The following is a 21,420-nucleotide window of genomic DNA, read 5'->3' as shown; positions in this document are numbered from 1 at the left end:
AATGCAGTAATACAAACATCAAATGAACAACTGCACATTCTTATTTACGCGTTCAAGGGATTTTTAAGTGATTTTCCACCCAAAATTAAAGTTTGGTAATTTCCTGACTTACAAACCCTCATGTTTTTCCAAAGTAAAACACAAGAGGAGCACAAAAATAAAATGTTTAGCATAAAGTCCATAATGCTCCTTCCATACAATAAAAGCATAAGAATGTATTTAAAAGTAGTGACCTTTGTAAGAGTTCCTAACAGAAACAGCTCGTATAAATCATGCCATTGGGTCATTTCGGTAGTTTGAGCTGTTGATTTCAGATTAATCAATGCAAGTTTATATAGAATCATTTGACTCTGAGTCACAGTGTGATTAGACGTCAGTTTGGCTCCGCCCACGGCGTACATAACTAGACTGAACTAACTCTGGGATAAACATCAGACACTGAACACGGAGTCATGTAAGTGTATCAACTTTCATTATATTTATTAACCAAGATAAAATGTTAACAGTCGCTGTCTCAGACTCCTGTTTCTTAAAGATGATCAGGTAAATTTGGTTCACACGTCGTTTATATGTAGAAATATGACAAGAACTTACAAAACATCCAATCATGCGTGTGATTTATGTCTAAACTTATGGAGATGTCTGAGAGCGTGAAGAAAAAATGAAACAAACGTGTCGAGTTTATAGTGAGCGTTGGTGGACATGCCAAGGCACATTCACTCCTCAGTATACAATCACTTCCTTGTCAGATTAAGTCAGATTTATCCTGTTAAAGTAAATGTAAACTCAAACAATATTCAGGGTTAAATAAGCAATAATCCTGCCCCCACAAAAAGTTAAATATTGCTTTTAAATAATGTTAGTTATATCTAATATTATAAAATATATAATTTATATTAAATTCAACTTTACAAATATTTTTGGTTACAGATGCATTTAGAAAATGTATTTTTTTTATTATTGTAAGTTAAAGGTTTGCTCAAAAACGTTTTGCACAAATACAAGAATAGGAATTTGTAGGAGTGCTTGTCTGAAATTTCTAATTACTAGTGTACCTGTAAAGCCAAAGCCATCAAGCGAAATACTGGAGTGAAGATCGGCTGTGAATGACTTTGGCAGATTATGTGAAGTAAATCTAAAATGAAGTGCATCTAAACCAGGGCTGTCCAAACTCGGTCCTGCAGAGTTTAGCTCCAAGCCCAATTAAACACACCTGAAGCAGCTAATCAAGCTCTTACTAGGCATATTAGAAGCTTCCATGCAGGTGTGTTGAGGCAGGTTAGAGCTGAACTCTGCAGGACAGCCCCTCCATGTCCGCTGTCGTTTTAGATTTTACTTGCTTGCAATTTCATGCTATGACATCATATGAAATGTCGTCCATGACTTTTGCACTACATATCTAGTGTACAAAACCTAATAATGTTAAAGTTGAATCAGAATACTTAGTTCATTTTAAATTCAAAGTTATACATTTATATAGATAAATTAAGCTTCTAGCACAGTTAAAAATTAAACTTTAAGGGTGCTTTCACATCTGTAGTTCGGTTCATTTAGTCCGGACCAAAGGCAAAAAATTATACACTGTAGCTATTTTTAGCCGTTTTGGTTTCTTTTTACACCACACTGTTTGCTCTGGTCCGAACCAGCTGAAATGTACAAAATGCAGTCACGTGACAACATCCGCTTCACTTGTTGGCTAGATGCGTCTTTGAAGGCATTCCCTAAACTGCTTTTCGATTGATCAGAGCGTGCGGGAAAAGTCCAACGGTGCTCCCGGAAGTAAACAAAGACAGGGGTAAAATGCAGCAGACAGCACACTGCTATTACATTATTATTACAAATTTCTATTGGGCTCCGCACCTCCTCACAGCCCCAAGTTTGTCTGCGACCTGCCATGCTAAACTACAAACTGTCAACAAACACTTCCTCATCCCATAATGCACAGCACAGCTGACTACGGCAGCTGGTTTAGTCCAAACACGTGCAGTTCTTTTTGAAGTTGGGTCTGTTTGAGGTCGGATCGCGTTCTCACCACAAACGAACCGCTCCAGAGTTCGTTTGAAAGCGTGCCGTATGCTTGTTTGAGTGAAATTATCAGTCTATAATTTTAATGGTAGGTTTATTTGAACAGTGAGAGACGCATTTAAATCCAGAAAAACGCATTTTAAAAAAGTTATAAATTGATTTGCATTTTAATAAGTCAAATAAGTATTTGACCCCTTCGCAAAACATGACTTGGTGGCAAAACCCTTGTTGGCAATCACAGAGGTCAGTCATTTCTTGTAGTTGGCCACCAGGTTTGCACACACCTCAGGAAGGATTTTGTCCCACTCCTCTTTGCAGATCCTCTCCAAGTCATAAGGCTGATGTTTGGCAACTCGAACGTTCAGCTCCCTCCACAGATTTTCTATGGGATGAAGGTCTGGAGATTGGCTAGGCCACTCCAGGACCTTAATGTGCTTCTTCTTGAGCTACTCCTTTGTTACCTTGGCTGTGTGTTTTGGGTTTTCAATGCCCTGGCCCTGACGGTACATGACCCCGTCCACCGTCCCTTTGTTGCGGTGCAGTCGTCCTGTCCCCTTAGCAGAAAAACACTCCCAAAGCATTTCATGTTGACCTCAACATGAAACATTAGCATATTGTCCGCTCACTTGGGAAAACTTGGATTTTCGCGTTGGTCTGAATGAAAATGCAAATTCATTCTTTGCCACTAGGTGCAGCTTTTGGAGCATTAAAAGCTCACAAACACTGCTTTAAATGAAATCGACAAAGGAACGAATCATTTGGGAGTCTTTGAGCAAGTAAGTTAAAAATAAATGTATATTATAAGAAAATTAAAGTGTTTTTTTAGTTTTGCATGCATGTCAACCTGTTGTTGGGGACTCCCAAACCAAAATATGAACCTTTCATACCCATAATAGGGGCACTTTAAGAGAGTGATCCTAATCTCAGCTCCTTACCTGTATAAAAGACACCTGGGAGCCAGAAATCTTGCTGATTGATAGGGGATCATACTTATTTGACTTATTAAAATGCAAATCAATTTAAACTTTTTTTTTTTTAAATGCGTTTTTCTGGATTTTTTTGTTGTTATTCTGTCTCTCAGTTTAAATAAACCTACCATTAAAATTATAGACTGATCATTTCTTTGTCAGCGGGCAAACATACAAAATCAGCAGGGGATCAAATATTTTTTTTCCCCACTGTACATATCACACTTGATATTCAAATTTTTTTTGATATTTCAAAAATTTGCATATCTGAGCAGGGATCAGCAGAACGGTAACGGTGATGTCCAGATGTATGTGGCGGACAGTCTGGAGTTCAAACTCTTGATGGCATACACTCGTAAGAGACGACCCACCAACACCTTCCTGCAGCAGGACGTCCCGTCTTCACCACAGCTGGCTGAAGATGACGGCAAACCAAAGAAAAATAAAAGAAAGAAGAGACTGTCTTTCCTCTTAAAGTGTATTAAACCACAGACAGATGAACCAGCAGATGTCCTGCAGCCAGCGACATTAGCAGGTGAATGTGAAATATAATAATTGATCTGCATGTGTGGCTGCTTAAAGCGTTTTTTTTTTAACATTCCCTATTGTGGAGATTCCAGCATCTGATTTGCTTCCGCCAGGTTCAGATGATGGGAAAGTGGATGAGATGGAGAACATGGTCAGTGAACTGACAGAGATATCAGACTCTGTGCACTTCACTCCATCTGATATAGAACCAGACTCTGATGGTGAGTTTGAGCTCTTCTCTTTTGATTTCTGAAGTTTTAGTTGCTTTATTGAGAGAAGAGTTCAAACTTAAGCTCACATTTCTGTTCTCTCTGCAGATATTGTGGAAAAGCTGGCTGAGCTCCTCAGAGAACATGGCGATAAACTGGATAAAAAGGTCAGTGAAATCAAATGATTTGAATCATTTAAGATTAGATGTTAATCCTGACCACCAGGTGTCTCTGCAAACATAGTTACCTGCACTTTAATATTGTCCATCGTGCATATTTTAAAGTACCATACTATATGCTTTTCATTTCCTTTTTTTGACAAGAATAAACAGCTGAATCCAAATGGTTTTTATAGTAAAAATATGGTTAACTATGCTTTAAACCAAATTTGTGGGTATTCAAAAATAGAATTAGTACATGTTAAACCTGAAACAAATAGACATTTGCAGTCACAAAAAGTGAAACGTTATATACTGTAACCATCTATTTTGTCCTGTCTTTGAACCTCTGCTGCAGATTAAGGAAGACAAGGTGTTACATGAGAAGCTGCAGTCCTCTCTCACATACGGCTTCTTCAAGAAAGTGATGGAAGCTTTCTGCGGAAGTGTCTCTCCAGATGTGCCTCCAGAGCAGAATGACAAGAAAGTCAATGTGGCTCTGGTCTGTGAAGCCACCAGTCAGCTTGTTGGCATCCACTACCATCCGATGACCTACGTGCTGGGCTTAGGTGCCCAGTATCTACAGGAAAACTACTCCACGTGGATTAACAGAAACATGCATGTAGGCGATGTAAGTGTCTAAATGACAAAACACTTATTCACGACAATGACATCTGGCCTAATAACACATACAAACATTTCCCCCCTTCACAGGGAGAAGTTAGTGACGAATCCAATGAGGAAGTCCAGTGAGCAGAAGAGATGATCTCCTCTCATTACAAATCTTTATCAGGGGCACAGGCACTTTATTAACCTGAAAAAGTGATGATTTTTTTTTTCCAGTGAGCCATAAGGGATATAGCATGTTTTTGTCCCCCACTACACCCTCATAACACCCAAGAGAGAAAAAGAGGTAGTTCATAGAGCCAAGTGTATGTACACCATACCTCACTGTAAGTGCTTACTGCCTCAAAACATTACACCAAAGGTACATGTGCTATGAAAACCAGCATTATACATGTTATTTACATGTTTAGCTCCACTTGTAAACTATTTTTGTAATTTAATGAGATTGTTATTTGGCCTTTTGTTAAAACTGTACTTTTGTTTTGAAATTAACATATTTATTTCCTTTGTCTCTGATTATTAGTGATAGTGATTATTTAAAAGAATATAAAAAAAAGTCTTAATGAATTTTGTACTTTAATGTTACATTAAAATAACTGAGAATTTAAGTCATTTTGTCTTTTTTTTTTTTTTTGTCTTATCTACTACTGTATTATAGAAGTATGTGGACCCACTTTTCTAATTATCAGGCTTTTAGGTCTTCCAACAATTTCTGTAAAGAGAAATCTCACTACTACAGAAATGACTAGAATAGACAAACATGTTAATTAGAGGAGGATGTTTGCATAATTTTGGCCATATAGTGTATTTAATCAACTAAAGGTCATTGATTAATCTTCTGATTTAAATCTGCAAACATTTGATCACCAGCCCATCTATATATTCCATTTTCATTTAGGAATTTTGTTGTTTTTGTCTAGTTTTCGTTTTTTTACTTAATGTTTAGTTAATTTAAAAAAACTTTTTTTTTTTTTAAATAAAGTAGGTTTAAGTTTATATATACAGTGCCCTCCAAAAGTATTGGAACATTAAAGACAAAAGTGCTCTGTTGGCTGTGGAGTCAAGACATTTACAAATATGATTAAAAGATGAATATGAGACAAAACTACAGAAAGTCACATTTTATTATTGGGTGATTCAACACATAGATGTTTTACCAGCTAAGAAGTTCAGCACTTTTAGAGTTTCATTCCTCTATCTGATGTGAGCATAAGTATTGGAGCAGTTGCCTCACAGGTCTTTCTAAGTGATCAGCTGTGTCCTGTTGCATTAATTCTTCAGATATTAAAAGCAGGGAATGTGTCGTATCAGTTATATCCATTACTTCTGTATTCTGAATCTCGCATTCGATGATGACACACACAAACCAGGATGAAGACGAGGGAGCTGACTTTGAGAGAAAATCAAGCAATTTGGATGCAAAAAGAAAAGAGGAAGTCAGTTAGAGCTCTAGCAAAAACAAAGGGCATGGAGAAATCAAGAGTTTGGAAACCACCAGCGACACCAGCAACCAACAACGACCTGAACGGCTGAGAAAACAACAGTAGTTGATGACAGACAAATGATAAAAGCTGTGAAAATTAATCCTAAATGACATGTCTGTAAAATCACCAACAACTTCCAGAAAGCTGGGGTGATGCTCTGACAATCTACTGTCCTCAGGAGACTTTGACACAGAATAACAGATGCTACACAGCAAGATGCAAACCTCTGACCAGCACCACAAATAGAAAGGCAAGATTAGAGTTTGCAAAAAAGCACAAAGGTGAGCCAGAAGAGTTTTGTAACTGTGTTTATGGACCGATGAGACAAAGATGAACCTTTATCTAAGTGATGGGAAAGCAAAAATGTGGAGAAAAAAAGGGAATGATCCCAAGCATACAGCCTCATCTGTAAAGCATGGTGGAGGTGGTGTCATGGCATGGGCATGCATGGCTGCCTCTGGAACAGGCCCTCTCAACTTTACTGATGACTTAATGTATGATGACAGTAGCAGAAGGAATTTGGAAGGGTACAAAACCATCTTGCCTACCAATATTCAAGAAAATGCCACCAGATTCATTGGGAAGTGCTTCATATTGCATCAGGACAATGACCCAAAACACCCTGCCAGTTCAGTCAAGGAATTTATAAGGGCAAAGAAATGGAAAGTCTTAGATTGCCCTTAGATTGACAGTCATAAAAAAAAGCCACATTTGTGTGGCGGTGTCCGATCAGTGTATGTGAGCGGAGTGAATTGCGAGTTAAAGTCCAGTTTTGAGGGGGGAAGACTGATATGTTCTCGGAATTGCAAGTTTATATCTCACAATATATGCAGAGTACACAGTTTGCGTAGGGCACCAACTCCCAGTTGCTAAAAAACAACAAAAACGTGACCATTCCCGCATCCGTGACCGCTCGCACCTCATATTTGCGGCTGAATGTAAATGATCATACTTGCTGGACATCACCGATCCTGCGCCAACAAAAGAAAAAAAAAAAAAAAAAGTTGAAAACGAAGCCCATGCTCACTTTCAGGTAGGCTGCATTCATAATCCTGGGAAACTTTTTTGGGTGTTGAGGTTAATAAAGTGTTTTAATGTCGGTAGTCATTTCACCGCCACCAACGCATCTTAATACTCTCTCCGAGTTTCCATGTTCCCTTACAAAAGTTAACCATTTTAACATGAATAAAAAAATTAATAAAAATCATGGTTCTTGTAGCCATGGTAACCGCAAATTAACCATGGTTTGTTACTTCAAATAATAATATACAAAGGAATATAAATATAATATTTTTTTTTGTTGTTACAAAAACAAACCTGAGCCAACAACAGCCTTTAAAATGCATTAGCTATATAAAAACAATGAGGCAACCCAGCAGAAAACAAACAATAAAATCATGACAGAAAATTCTAATATCATCACAATGAATCACAAATACCCCCTTTGCCTTTACTTGCTGATGTGGTTATCTGCTAAACTGAATCTGATTGAAGGAGTTTCTTTCTTCCCTTCTTGTTTATGTAGTTGCAATTTTGTCTTGCGATTGTACTGTTTATGTGAATGAAAATGAAAAAATACCACAATAAATATAATAAAGAAAACAAAAACAATTGAATCACAAATACCATTACAAAAATTACAAGCCATCAATTTTTGACCATTAAAACCATAAAAAAAAGGTTTTCTGTAGTGTGTTTTGGGACATATCCCATTAGGATTTATTGGTTTTAACAAGCCACCAATAGAAGGTGACCAATTACCAGTAGAGACAAACAGGGTCCATTACAGTTTCCAGTAAAACCAATACAAGTCCCATTATAACCTTAGTAGAAACGAAGTCAAAATTTTTGCATGCAATTATTTATTTTTCCGTTTCAAATACATTTTATTCCGTTTCAATTTATATTTTCATACGTTTCTTGAAAAATTACATTCATTTTAAATTGGCAAAAAATTAATCCCATATAATCCCATATCAGAGATGCTGTCCACACTGAAGTCAATTTGAAAATTTGTTATGGTCGTTGCTGGTAACTGTGTTTGCAACATAAGCATAATAAAGTGTTAATCACACACACAAAAAAAGCTTTTAAAAATACAAACCAAAGAATTAAACAAAACAAACAAAATTATAAAATTTCCATCTGTTTTGTTTTTCTTAAAAAAAAGCAATCAACAAATCGCCATCTTCATTAACTGTACATTGGACCTTACAATTAAATATTAAAATTTGTAAATAAAGTAGGGTTAAGTTTGTATAGATATATAGGCTATATATAGAGAGAGAGAGTTTATTGTAGTTTAGTATAAGTTCATCATATCGAACTTTTTTATAGTTTTTGTTTACTGTAACAACCCTGCTTAATTGATTACATCTAACCTGTGGATGTGTGCGCGCGAAGCTCTGCTCAGGTGAAACATGACACGCGCTGTGTGCAAACCTCGGTCAAATCCTCTCGAAGACTGAGACATGTCGTATCGCAAACGGCCACGATCAGGCTTCTCGGATCTACAGGTGTTGGTGTGGTAACGCAGTCATGATGCATCACAGGAAGTACTCACCACCGCGCTACTGCGCCGTCGGCTCGCCGCTAGACCTGCCTCAGCTCAACCGATTACCCACCTTTCGGGTTGAAGAAGCTGAGCCGATGGAGAAGAATTCACCTAAAGCCAAATCTAGAATGCGCATCGCCAAGGTGAGGAGAGGTCCGTCTCCCCAGAGACCGCGCGTCTCTCCAAACCCCGCGCAAAGCGACGCGCTGCCCAAGGCGGCAGAAAACTGTGGACAGCGGTCTAGAAAGAGGGGCTTCAAACCCCCGGATGTGAGGACGATATTCGAACCTTCGGCCAAAGATCCGCGCGTCAAAGAGGAGAAAGGAGAAGGACACACGTTTTGTGAGGACGCGACGTTCGCTTGGTGCGATGTGTGCTGCTCGTACATCCTTCAAGGTGGCTGGACATGTACAGGTGAGAACTTTTATTTTTATCTTATTATTATAGGCCTATTATATTATTAGTCTAGACAAAGTCTGTTCATTAGCATATTCATCAAGACACTTAATTATGATCCTGTAGTTAAAAAGCGGCAGGTAAATGGAAATTATTACATTATAGAATTTCATAAACTCTGTGCACGTTCTTGAGATTCCTCACACATCACGCTCATTTACAGGCATGCTGACAGACTGGTTTAGGCTTGTGAATTCATTGTGTTGCACCTTGGTCACCCACATTTACTTACGTCACAAACATGCCTAATAATTATGCATGACTGCAGATAGCTAAGTGTAATCATAATTCATTTGATCAAATCCAGGACTTCTACACAAACTGAACATTTGTAGCTGAAATGGTCACTGGCATCTGACTGAATGCCTTGCATTGTTTCCAGTAGTGAAAACATGCCTAAAAATCATATGCAAAGCATTATCTGCTTGACCTGCAGCTAAATTTGTATTGTAAATTTAATCATCCTAAAAAAGCATGATCATACTTATGGCTAGCAGTGACATGCAAGGGTATTTCTTTTGGTTTTTGATTAAATTAGACCCTCATATGAATGTTACCAAAGTTCGTTCTCCTTAATGTGTCGCTCTGTGTCAGAACTGCCTTTGTGCAGAGGTTGTCCATTCACAAGAGTTAACTCAAATGGAACAACTGGACAAAAGGTAAGTTTCACGGAGTCTTCTGGCTGCTCGACTCAAGTGATCAGGTAATTAAGAGCAAGAAAGTCACTGGCTCGGCTGATTAGCCAGAAAGCCTGTTTTCTGAGCAGCCATCCAATTTTCATGTGAACTAGTCTTTAATTTTATTATTAGTACGTTTTAAGGGGCCACTTACAGATCCTGGAATATGTGGGCAGAGAAAACATTCAGTAACTCCTGTATTATGTGAGAGCAGTGTCTGTTTTGATGATGTTAAGGTGGATAATGAGTTTGCTTGCAGGGGTTTGGTGGTTGTTGGATTTGTTTAGGTTTGTGTAATGTGGGTGGATTGGTGTGGGTCAGTGACCATGTTTACTAGCACATGCACATGATTAACTGCCAAAGTCTGTCATATTTCAATTTAAAATAAGACAGCAGGAATATTGATATTGTTTGGGATGTAACAGTGATATTTTATTGTTAACTAAAACTATAAAAAATAAATTTTGGTAAATTATTTGTGATATTTAAAAATATTTCTTATTTTGTATATTATGTTTTTAATCTCACACACACACACACACGTTTGTTTTACTATACTTGTGAGGAATTTCATAGACTTCTATTGTTTTTATACTGACCTAACAGTTTTTTCTAATGCCCTACACCAACCCTACCCCTAAACCGAGCCCTCACAGGAGACGTTTTGCATTTTTACATTTTAAGAAACTTCATTTAGTATTTTTAATAATTTATTTCCCTTGTGAGGACCGGCCAAATGTCCTCACAAAGTCAAAAATCTCAGGCTTTACTATCCTTATGGGGACATCTGGTCCGCACAAGTATAGCAAAACAAACACACACACACACACACACACACACACACGTCTAGTTTGCCATCCCGTGGGGACTCTTCATAGGCGTAATGGTTTTTCTGCTGTACATATCGTATATTGTATTGCCCTAAACCTAAACCTACCCCTTACAGAAAATGTTCTGTATTTTTAGATTTTCAAAAACCTTCATTATGTATGATTTATAAGCTTGTTTACCCATGGTCCCCATCATGACACAAGTCCCCATGAGTCTGTGTGTATTCAGGTGTATACACACACACACATATATAAAATGTATATATAAATTATTGAAATGTAGAAATAAAGTTAAATAAAAAAAAACTAAAGCTAAATACAAATGTAAAAAAACTTAATAGACAAAATCACATACTAAAATTGACTAAAATTCCCTTAGTAATATACACTGTTCATTTGCATATATCCAAACAAAAGTGTTATGAAAAATGGTAAAAAGAACATTCATAGATATGTTTATTCAAAATATGCTGATTACATGAACAGTATACAGGAATATCCAATAGCAATTAACCATATTAATGTTAAATTGGAACGTGTGCATGAAACGGGGTCTGACGGTTTCCTCCTCATGTATCTTGTGTTTGCCACCTGTAATATCAGGAATAGTTGTGATGGAGTTTGCTAATGGTCTTAATGACGTAATGAATCTTTAATGCAGTGAAAGGAGTTTTCAGCCTATTAACCTGTAGCATCTCTGTATTCTGTATTTCTCTTCAATTCATTGCAAATAATAGTCTGTATACCTATAAGCAAAACAAACAATACCTTTTTCCCAGCTTTGTGAGTCACGTTCCTTTGGCCCTCTCAGCTAGACTGTATTTTGTGCTGCAATTTGACACCCACCTGTCGGCTCCCCAATGTCCATCTGTCTGTTTGTGTAACACCAGTGACAGTGTGTCTAGAGAAGGCACACCGTCCTGTCACAGGACAACCGGATCACAATGGGCTTCCCCTCAACCAGCTGACACAGTCGCAGGGGGACCACGGGGGCCAGAGAACAACTGCACACACACACACACACACACACACACACACACACAATGACAGGAGACCACGAGCGGTTAGTACTCAGAAGCTGTGATGCAGGGAACACTGTAAATGCTCAAGTGTTGAAGTGAGGCTCGATGTAGTTTTGGTCATGGGTCTGGGGAAAGGCTTTGCAAGAACTTTGAGAAGACTTACTGGAATCCTCTACCGCTTCCCGAAAGCCATGCGGCGCTCCGGGCGACTGGAAGTTAGTCTGCTGTGGAAGTCATCCGGTGGGTCCAGATCTCTTTATCGTTTTATCTTTCAGGCAAGCGGAAGTTAGATGACGACTTTTATTTTATTATTTTAAATTAAAGTAAATAAACTGTAGCAGTAAAAATGATATTAAATTAGATTTTAAAATGATGAAAACAAACAAACTAGCAAATAAAAAAATAAATACAGTATAAATCATATTAAAATAAATAGGTACAGTACTATAACAGTACAGTAATTACAAATGTAATAGTCACGTAATAGAAACTAAACATTTTTCCAAATAATATTTGTATATATAATTATATTTTAATTTGTTTATTCTTTAAATCTAGTTCATTAAGATTTTACTAAGATTTAGTCTTAAAATCAAATGTATTTCCAATGTATAATGGCTATAGGATTAAACTGAATCTAAACTGTGATGTTGAGCAATGCTGTTACTGTGGTCTGAGATTGCTGTTCAAAAAAAGTAGAGAATCAAGGATGACAGACAGAGCAGTTGGGACGTCCTGTCTATTATTCAGCACTTCTGAATGAATTAGTTAACATGGTGCTCATTGTCTTCGGCCCTGATGCCTGTTGCTCACAGGTTTGACTAAACAGTCATGATCTATAGACAGTGATTGTGTGGTGGTCTGTCTGTGTATGGTGTATGTTGTGTTGCTGGGGGCCGTGGCGTCTCAGCTGATGTAAATGTAAACCTCACGCTTTTCAGCCACAAGTGCTAAGTATCGCAATGCCAACAGCTACAGAATCCCACCGAGCATTAAAAACATCTGCTGATGGACAGAGCCGAGTCTAAACAGCCAACACCAATGTGGGAAGAGGTTTGCGATAACATGCCGAATAGTTCATCGGATTAATGTCCACTGACTGAGTGACTAAAGTCATGCAAAAGAATGGAGCGTCTTCTTAACGTTTTGTCACAAGCAGGTGTTGTTGTGAGTTTAGGATGGTTGTGTGTGTGTGTGTCCCGTCTGCGGTGTGTTGTTTCAGTCCGATCTAATCCTGGCGCGGAGCCGATCTGGAATGAAGACGACAGAATGTGGCTCTGCCATGAGCACAGACAGAAAAAATAATTATCTGTGATCAACTGAGCAAGGTCAGGCTCGGCTACTTGTTTAGTCATCACTTGCAAGTTTCCACAAACAGGCTCTATTGTTTTAGGAGTCTGATATGAGAGAGATATTAGACGAGGAAATAGCACTGTCAAAAACAAGCAACGACAAAATATAGCAGGCGACATGTCATTTTGCCAGTCTGAAGGGTGTATTTTATCATACACATAAAAAGGTTTTTCATAAACTGCTTGATATTGTGTTTTTCTTGCAATATTTTGTGGACAAGTAAAAAACTTCCACCTGTCCAGCACACACATCTGACAAATGAAGGAGAGCAAGAGTAAAAAGCCACCTGGATCAAGCACACAAACGCCTTTACTGACGTCAGAAGCTGCATTTTTCTTTAATTACACATCATGTGTTCCTTCTTCCTGGTTGTCAGAGTCAATCACAGTTTATGGCTGCATCCCAGTTTGCATACTTTACTATTAAAAGGATGCATTAAATTGATCAAAAGTGACAGTAAAGACAAAACATTTATAATAAGAAATGTTTCTTGAGCAGTATATTAGAATGATTTCTGAAGGATCATGTGACACTGAAGACTGGAGCTGAAAATTCAGCTTTGCTGCACAGAAATACATTTTATTTTACAATACATTCACATAGAAAAACAGTTATTTTAAATGGCAATATTTCACAATTATACAGTTTTTTCCCCTTCTATTTTTGATCAAATAAATGCAGTCTGATAAGAGAGAGATATTTGATGAGGAAATAGCACTGTCAAAAAACAAGCAATGTCAAACTATAGCAGGCGACATAGATAAATGATACGTCTGAAGGACGTATTTTATAAACACAAATAAAGGGTTTGCAAATGTTTTAAGTCGCTTCATAGTAAAGTATGCAAACTGGGATGCAGCCATAAACTGTGATTAACTATAAATTGCATAAATTGTTTTTGATCAAATAATTGCAGACTTTGTGAGCAGAAGAGACTTTAAAATGAAGAAAAAATACAATAAAAACTTACCAACCCCAATCTTTTAAATGATAGTGTACTTTAATGGTAATGGAAAAGCACTTTTGATTAATGTAGTGAGCCAGTATTGGCACATACTGTTAGGCGGGCCTAAGGGTTCAATGGAGGGTTTCTGGGTTGTGACAGACAGGGCAACCAACTCAGTATTGGCCTCCTTGAGAGTGGTTGGACAGGACGAGAGCTCACAGACGGCCTCCATAGCCGTGACAGGGCAGGACAATCAGGGTTCATAGACTGCTCTTTTTACCATAACATGACAGGCTGGAAGTGTTTGTGTTATATGAGCTGTCGGTAATGTGTTTGTGTAGGAAGCATTTAAGAACTTGAATGACTTGTTCTCTGTCAACATGCAAAGTTTTAGAAACAGAGTCCCAAATATTGCACCATCACACCACAGTCTAAATATGGGACTGTGTGTGTGTGTAAAGTTTGCTCCTCGGGCAAGTCCTGATCGATAGCGTCATCCCTCATTATGGGAAATACAATTAAGGAAGAGACAGGCCTGCACTTCCCACACACCCCAGAGACCTGAACAGATTTTGTGTGTGTGTCGGCATACATTAGCTCAGTTCCTACACGGTCAAAACCGCAGCTCTGTGCAAAGAACGGCACTTTAAGCAACCATTACCCATCATGCCCCAGTATAAAAGATCCACTTTCATCACACCCTATCATTGCTCATCCTCTGTGTCATTCTGCTCTCTGCTGATCTTTTAAAAGAAGCAGAAAGAGGGTTATAGATACAGTGTGCAGGATTCAGACGGCTGTCAGTACAGATCTGAAAGTTCATGAGACTGACAAGTTAGTGAAGATAAACCATCTTTGCAAGATGGCAGCTGGTCAAGCCACTTTTAAAGATCTCATTAAATCAAAACATACGCCTAATACGTAAGCTAGGAAGTTTTTAATATGGATATTTTTATTAAAGGCCTTTATTAACCCCCTGGAGCCATGTGGAGCACTTTTTATAATGGATGGGTGCACTTTTTGGGGATTCAAAATGGGGACCCCCATTCAATGCCATTATAAATATTTTATATAAAACATTTTTTCTTAAAACTGTGATATAAACTTGCAATTGTGTGTTAGAAAGTAAATGCAAAATATAAATTTGCAATTCTGAGAAATACAGTCAGTCTTTTTTCCTCAGAACTTGACTTTAAAGAACTCAAAATTGCAAGATATAAACTCATAACAGCGAGAAAAAAAGTCAGAATTGCAAGTAAAAAGAATTGTGAGATATAAAATCGCAATTTTGAGAAAAAAGGTCAGAATTGTGAGATAAGAAGATTCAGTTGTTGTTTTTTTATTAAGTGGTAGAAACAGGCTTCCATAGAATGCCACCAGCTGTTGTGACGTAAACTAATATGAGTTATAGTAATAACAGTAACAGTCTAATAATGGGATTAATAGTTTAATAACTCTGAATGTTACGGGTGATGATAAAATGCACATTTAAACGCATAGTGCTTCCCACATCTCCTTTCATGTATGTGTCCATCATTTCCTGACCTGAGCTTCATCATTTGACAGTCAAATCACCCGACTCAGCACAATGAGAGAGAGAGAGAGAGAGATCTACTCACAAATGAGTTTCCGTGGAGATTGCATGGGGAGAGGTAGATGAGTTTGTCCTTCTATTCTGAGAGTGAACTGCAGAGGTTGAGTTTTGTTTCTGATGGGATGTCGTGAGTTAAGCGTTCAAGACAGAAAGCGTCATCACTCGTCTGCTTGAGTGGGATGGGAGCAGCATTCTGTAAACTTTACGGCAAAATTACCCAGCAAGTCAAGCATCAGTCTTCAGGTAGGTTATAACGGCGATGGATTTATTAAGTCAGTGAGAAATGCCTCATGTAATCTACACTGGATGAATAGGCAAGTGTATGTGCATCATGTTTCTGTGAACACTGATGAGGACTGGAAAGCAGAGGATGCTCATCTTATTGTCTATCCATGTTCATTAATTATCCATCCAGTGCATTTTTAGATAGATATTGAATCATTTCAGCATCAGAACGCATGCAAGTTTTCACATGCAATACATAAAATACATGTATGCAAAATACATAGAAATAGAGATTATTTATTTTAACAATGCATTGTATTTAATCCTCAAAGCACTGTCAGTTTTATATTGTCTTAATGTCCATGGAGTTTTCTTACACTTTCCTTAAACACGTCTAAGCTTTTCTACGTTAAGATTTTGCATGTGCGCCATATTATTTGCAAACCGATATTTTGCTTTCCATTTAGCCTGCCAGAAAAACCACCATATTTCACTAAATCTCCTACAGACCAGAACAAATATGGTGCAGTTTGTTTAACAGAGTTGTGCTATTACTAAGCAAACTAAGCTATTGGATACCAATTTTTTCCCATGTGGGTGAAAGGATATGATAAAACCACTCCAAATACCTCAGAAATGCCCTAGAAGACTCTATAACCACAAAGCAACAGCCTAAAATATTGTGAACAATATTGCTTGTTTTTAACTTATTATTTAACACATACTGTGGAGTAACACAACTGTCTGTTCTTGTTTTCCCTCCTGCAGGTTGTAAATACACATGTCATGCTCAGTGCCGTGACCAGGTGGCGCTAGACTGTCATCAGAATGGATCCATTAATGGCTGCCAGCTCAGCCCTCTTGCTCAAGACCATCTTAACAACAATCAGTCAGCACACAGCGTGAGTACAGAGTTAAATCGTGTCTGCCTTCACATTTACATTCACATTCAATTCAATATCATCTGAAATACAGAAGTTCAACTTTCACAGAATGACAACAATCACAGTCTGATAGTGATGGTTAGGTGTGACCACAAGGGGGAGATCAGTTGCAGATAAACGACCTAAACTAGTCTCAATATTGCTGTAAATTTAGCTGGAGCAATTTTGTATTGATTCTCGGCCTTGTGCATGCTATTTTAATCTTCACTGGCATATAACAGATTAATAGTCCTTTAGTACAGCCATTGTGTTGAAGTTTGAAGGGTGTGTTGTTCATGGTAATTATTGCTTTTCTTTAGTCTTTACTTAGACACAACGGTGTGATTTAGCTAAAGAGAAAAATTACAATAGTAATAGTAATTTATGCACTGTTATTTAGCACCATACAAGTTTAAACTCACACGATCAGTCTCATTGCACTTGGCCTGGAAATAACAATAGCAGGATATTACTCTTCAGCAGAATTCCTCTGGTCCCCATAGTGTCCAGTTTTGTTCTCATGTGTCTGTGCTGTAAAGACTATCACCCCTGATGCTCTGTAAACTGTGCGGTGTGAATGAAAGATGAGCTCTGTGTATGTGTGTCTGTGACCTGGCGGGGTCAACAGACAGGTTAGTGTGGTATGTGTGCTATTCACACAGATCGGTCAGTTTAGTGCAGAGCAGAGAGAGATACTGGAATATGTAAATTGCTGCGTTACTGTGGCTACAGAGCTTAACTGTATTGTGACTGGCTGAAATACAAAACGAATTCAAATTATTTGTAATTATTGTGAACTTAATGGGTGAACTTAATGAAAACTGTCAAGAACATGTCAACATTTCAAAACAAATGCACTCCATAATCAAAAATAAAAAAAGCAATTACTTTTTTTGCATGATGAAGTATTTTTTGGGATTGTGACATTATTTTCATGATAACTGGCCACATTTATTCCCCCAAATTATTAGTGGCCTAATGTAAAATAAAATAATTCTCATTATTGTATAGTGGTGAAAAACTGAAGATGCATGGTAGTATTTCTAATCTGTTGTGATTTTAATTATATTTAAATTAAAAATGTAATTAAATTTATAATATAACATAATAATATAATTGAAATGTAATAAAAAATTATGTGTGTGCCAACACAACTTACATTAATAAAGGTTTTTGCATTATAGTAGTGAAAATCTGACAGGATAATGTGCTTAATTGTCATCAAAATACACTTAAAATAGTCCTAAAAGAGGTTTTTCTTTGTGCAAAATATTACTGTAGTTTTTTCCCCTTTTAATTTTGGGGGTAGAATATGACTCAGACATTTCTTTGTGACATTGATCCACATAGCAAAGCTGTGAATAATATATGTCATGATAAGGTTTGTAAGAAATCTCAGCTGTCCTTTAGTTTTACTGTAGTTATGGCTGCAAATGTGTTCATGTGACCCAGTTTAATCACATTTTTTCACATATACCAAAGAAATATGTATGTGAATGGCACTGTTGCTGCTATTCAAGTTATGCGGCTTGTTTATTTGTCTTATGGATGTTCAGTATGTAGTGCACTGTTAGATGATGTATGCTGTATCATGTGTGAGATCTGAAGTTGGTTCGTTAGTAATTTGGGATTAAACATGGGCGTGTACATTCTCACAGGACAGAGAGAAACCAGCTGTCTGTTTCAGTCTAACGTTCATTTTATTGTGCGTCTGTTTGACTCTTCATATAGACGCTACATTCCAGAAGCCCTCCTCCCGCTGAAGACAGTTAGTTGAGTCAGCCACGTTACTCAGGGCCAGACAAGGTCATATAAACCGCTGACTGTTGAGGGAGGGCTGGGTGTCTACATGTAACACCCACTCAACAATGCAGAAGCAAACCACTGACAAAAGTAGTACATCAAAATATTAAGACATAACATCAAGTTTGTTGAGCAAATGTATTTTTAGAGTGTGTATGATTGTAAAAGATTTTTTTTATAATTTTATATATTACATAAAAATAATACATATTTCACATATATGAGATTTATGATATATATATTTTTTATGTTGATATATATCTTTTATAGCATTTATTTAATATTTTGGCTAGCTTTTATTTTTTTATAGGTTTTTATTTTCATTTGAGTTCAAACTTGTAATATTATAATGAGCCTTTGTCAATTTATTTAGTTGGTTTTGATATTTGTTTGTTGTTTTCAATATTTTAATATTAATAATAAATGATTATTTCACAGACTTTAAAATTTAGCATCTGAACAGTCCATGTTTATGAAAGATAGCTTTATAAACGTATGTGTATGTCTGTGCATAGCGTAAGAGTGATTCATAGCTGATGTTTTGTAAATGTTTTTTTACCTTTGGTGTAAATGTGTTTTACCTTTGAAAACACCGCTGTGTTATGACCGTACTGTTAGATCGGCAATACCGTGTGCAGAGCCTGAGAACGAAACAGAGGTGTAAATATGATCCAAACGAAAAGGAACAAACAGACAGATGTAGGAAAGAGAGAGTTTCCTGTCAGGAAACAGTTACAGGATGCCTGCGGCATAACGAAGTCAGTACACACACACACACACACACATCTGTTACACACACAGGTGTATTGACCACAATAATAACTAATAAGCAATAGTCCATTGTGTAAACTCATCATTACTGTAAGCCAGCAGGAGGGACCATCAAGGACAATCTACATAATATTTGCAGCAGTACAAAATTTTACAAAATTAGTTTTTTAGTTTGGTTCTTCCAAAGACAAGCATGTTAAAATTCTGATTCAGCACAAGTATGTTTCATAATAATGTGAGTCGTTCATTTTTCCTGTGAGGCAGCAGTTTGTTGGCAGGCGAGAACTGAATGCTGGGAACTCTTTGGGTGGTGAAGCTGGTCCAAAATGCAAGAGGTGAAGCTTTAACTCCACCGCACTAACCACACGCCCAAGTGACTCCTACTAACAAAGATATGAAGATACATCTTACACAATCTGGTCTCTACTGGTCAAGATTATTATATGTTTAGCATTGATTTTTGTTCATGTAAGACTACGATTACTGTCAGTAGAGAAGGACAGATATTTTAGTCAAAGTTTAGTTCACGTCTGCAGTACAGTATCAGGTCATGTGAAGAGATTGTAAATCAATTGGCTGATTGACTTAGACTGATTTGATTTGGCTGTGCGTCACATTGGGTCTAGAGTTTATGCCTGCATCATATTTCTGCATGCAACTGATGTCAAATGTCACAGATAACATGATGTTTGACTAGGTTAAACATGCTATTCTACAGGAACACATGCCGTTATGTAAAAATGTGTGTTCAGTCCAATTCAATTCACATTTATTTGTAAATCGCTTTTCACAATACATATCATTTCAAAGCAGCTTCACAGGAAATTCACAGTGTTTCCTAATGTTATCATTAAGTTATGAAAATTTTATTTCTGAATGTTATCTGAACGTTTAAAACATTCCGTTTTTTTAAACGTTTTAAAAATGTTTAACTTAGTTATTCAGTACATTACTTTTGAATGTTCTATGAACGTTCTGAAACAAGTAATAGCACTTGAAAATGTTACATCTAAATACAGTAAAATGTTTCCCAAAAAAAAGGATGAATGTTTTTGTGCCAACATTTTGAGAACATTATATTCAGTATTTTGAGAACTGAATAAATGTTCTATTAATGTCCCTTGAAGAATCTTTGAACAATTTTGAGAAAACATTAGCCAAAGTTTTAAAAATGTTCTCTGTTAGTTGGATAGTTGATATCACATATTTGTTTAAACAGAAACAATGAACATATTAAAGTAATGATTATATGTGAAAATTTAGGCAGTTTTTATGTTGATTCAGACTTGCTGTCATTTGATAATAATGAAGCGTCAGTGCACAACATGTTCTGGTTTCTTTTTACTTGCGCACTTTGATAAATTTGCTGTTGGACTGCCCAGAATGGGTTGGAGCCAAAGTTCAGCTGATCTTTGAGTGCTTAAATTCAGTTAGGCCTGTAAAATGTAGCTATTTTAGCATTTATTGAGTGATTTGTTTATCAAACCTCAAGTTTTGAATTAATTGTGTCGGCTTAGAAGGACATTTGCTTAGAAGGAGTTTGCTAGAAGAATTTGGCAACTATTGCTCCAATAATGCAGCTTAGGAAAATATATCATTCTTGGCTGGATTGGAATGCTAGAAGAATTCACTTTGGCTTTTAACTGTCACATGATGACCTAAAACCTATAAATACCCTACTATGTAGGTCAGGCCTTTTGACTTAATTGAGGACCACAATCTGTGACCAATTAACCAATAATTAACTTTTAGTTCATGCAGCTTTGAAGAAGACAAACCCTCTTAGCAGAATAAGCAGGTAGGTATTCTTCCCTCAGGTCTAAGGTTAGACGCTGTCTGGTTTAAGAGCTAATCCCTTTTCTTTCTTCAGATCTTCATTGCTAGGTCAGAGGTAACTATCCAGTAAACCCTTTGCATACTTTTGATCTGAAATATTTCTGGAACATACTACTGTTTTCCACTGGTTTGCAACAGTTGCTACGTAATCACAGTGCATAAATCGAAGAATATATGAGTTATCAGGTCCTAAGGAGTGTTTTTAATTAAACAAGCCTACGTTTGTAAATGAAACCATGGAGCGCCTAAAACTGAAGACCCTTTGACAGAACACCAGAGTGTAGTTGCTGTGGATACTTCTACATCAAACAGTAATAAAGTACCTTTCCATGGAAAAGCACACCCAGCCTGTCTGCATGTGAATGGGTGCTTGCTAATTGCTCCCAGCCGTCACCACATTCAGAAGGCCTGGATTAGCCGACAGGATCAGT

At 37.1% G+C, this 21,420-nt stretch overlaps 2 protein-coding genes across 2 annotated transcripts in view; both read left to right on the top strand.

Moving 5' to 3' along the window:
- The first annotated feature begins 397 nt into the window (after positions 1-397).
- On the top strand, positions 398-5,125 carry LOC306861200 (apoptosis facilitator Bcl-2-like protein 14). Its single transcript, XM_079403339.1, has 6 exons — positions 398-454; positions 3,269-3,528; positions 3,635-3,742; positions 3,839-3,897; positions 4,247-4,519; positions 4,603-5,125. Coding segments are annotated over exons 1-6 (741 nt in total). The 5' UTR covers positions 398-452; the 3' UTR covers positions 4,642-5,125.
- A 3,285-nt stretch (positions 5,126-8,410) lies between these two features.
- LOC306861801 (ras association domain-containing protein 3-like) overlaps positions 8,411-21,420 on the top strand; it is a 41,110-nt gene continuing 28,100 nt past the window's right edge. Inside the window, exons 1-2 of the mRNA XM_079404284.1 lie at positions 8,411-8,967; positions 16,425-16,558. Coding sequence (XP_079260410.1) covers positions 8,538-8,967; positions 16,425-16,558 — 564 coding nt within the window. The 5' untranslated portion in view covers positions 8,411-8,537. The remainder of the gene's footprint in view (positions 8,968-16,424; positions 16,559-21,420) is intronic.

This window comes from Barbus barbus, assembly GCF_936440315.1.
Source record: "Barbus barbus genome assembly, chromosome: 42".
In the NCBI taxonomy this organism is placed as follows: Eukaryota; Metazoa; Chordata; class Actinopteri; order Cypriniformes; family Cyprinidae; genus Barbus; species Barbus barbus.
The sequence above is the reverse complement of the archived record's forward strand: the minus strand, read 5'-3'. Positions and strand labels throughout refer to the sequence as shown.

Excerpts from the sequence above, each read along its gene's own strand:
- LOC306861200 (XM_079403339.1), top strand. Across the intron at positions 3,529-3,634 it reads GCAGCCAGCGACATTAGCAG|GTTCAGATGATGGGAAAGTG; the intron begins GTGAATGTGAAA and ends TGCTTCCGCCAG. Across the intron at positions 4,520-4,602 it reads GAAACATGCATGTAGGCGAT|GGAGAAGTTAGTGACGAATC; the intron begins GTAAGTGTCTAA and ends CCCCCTTCACAG.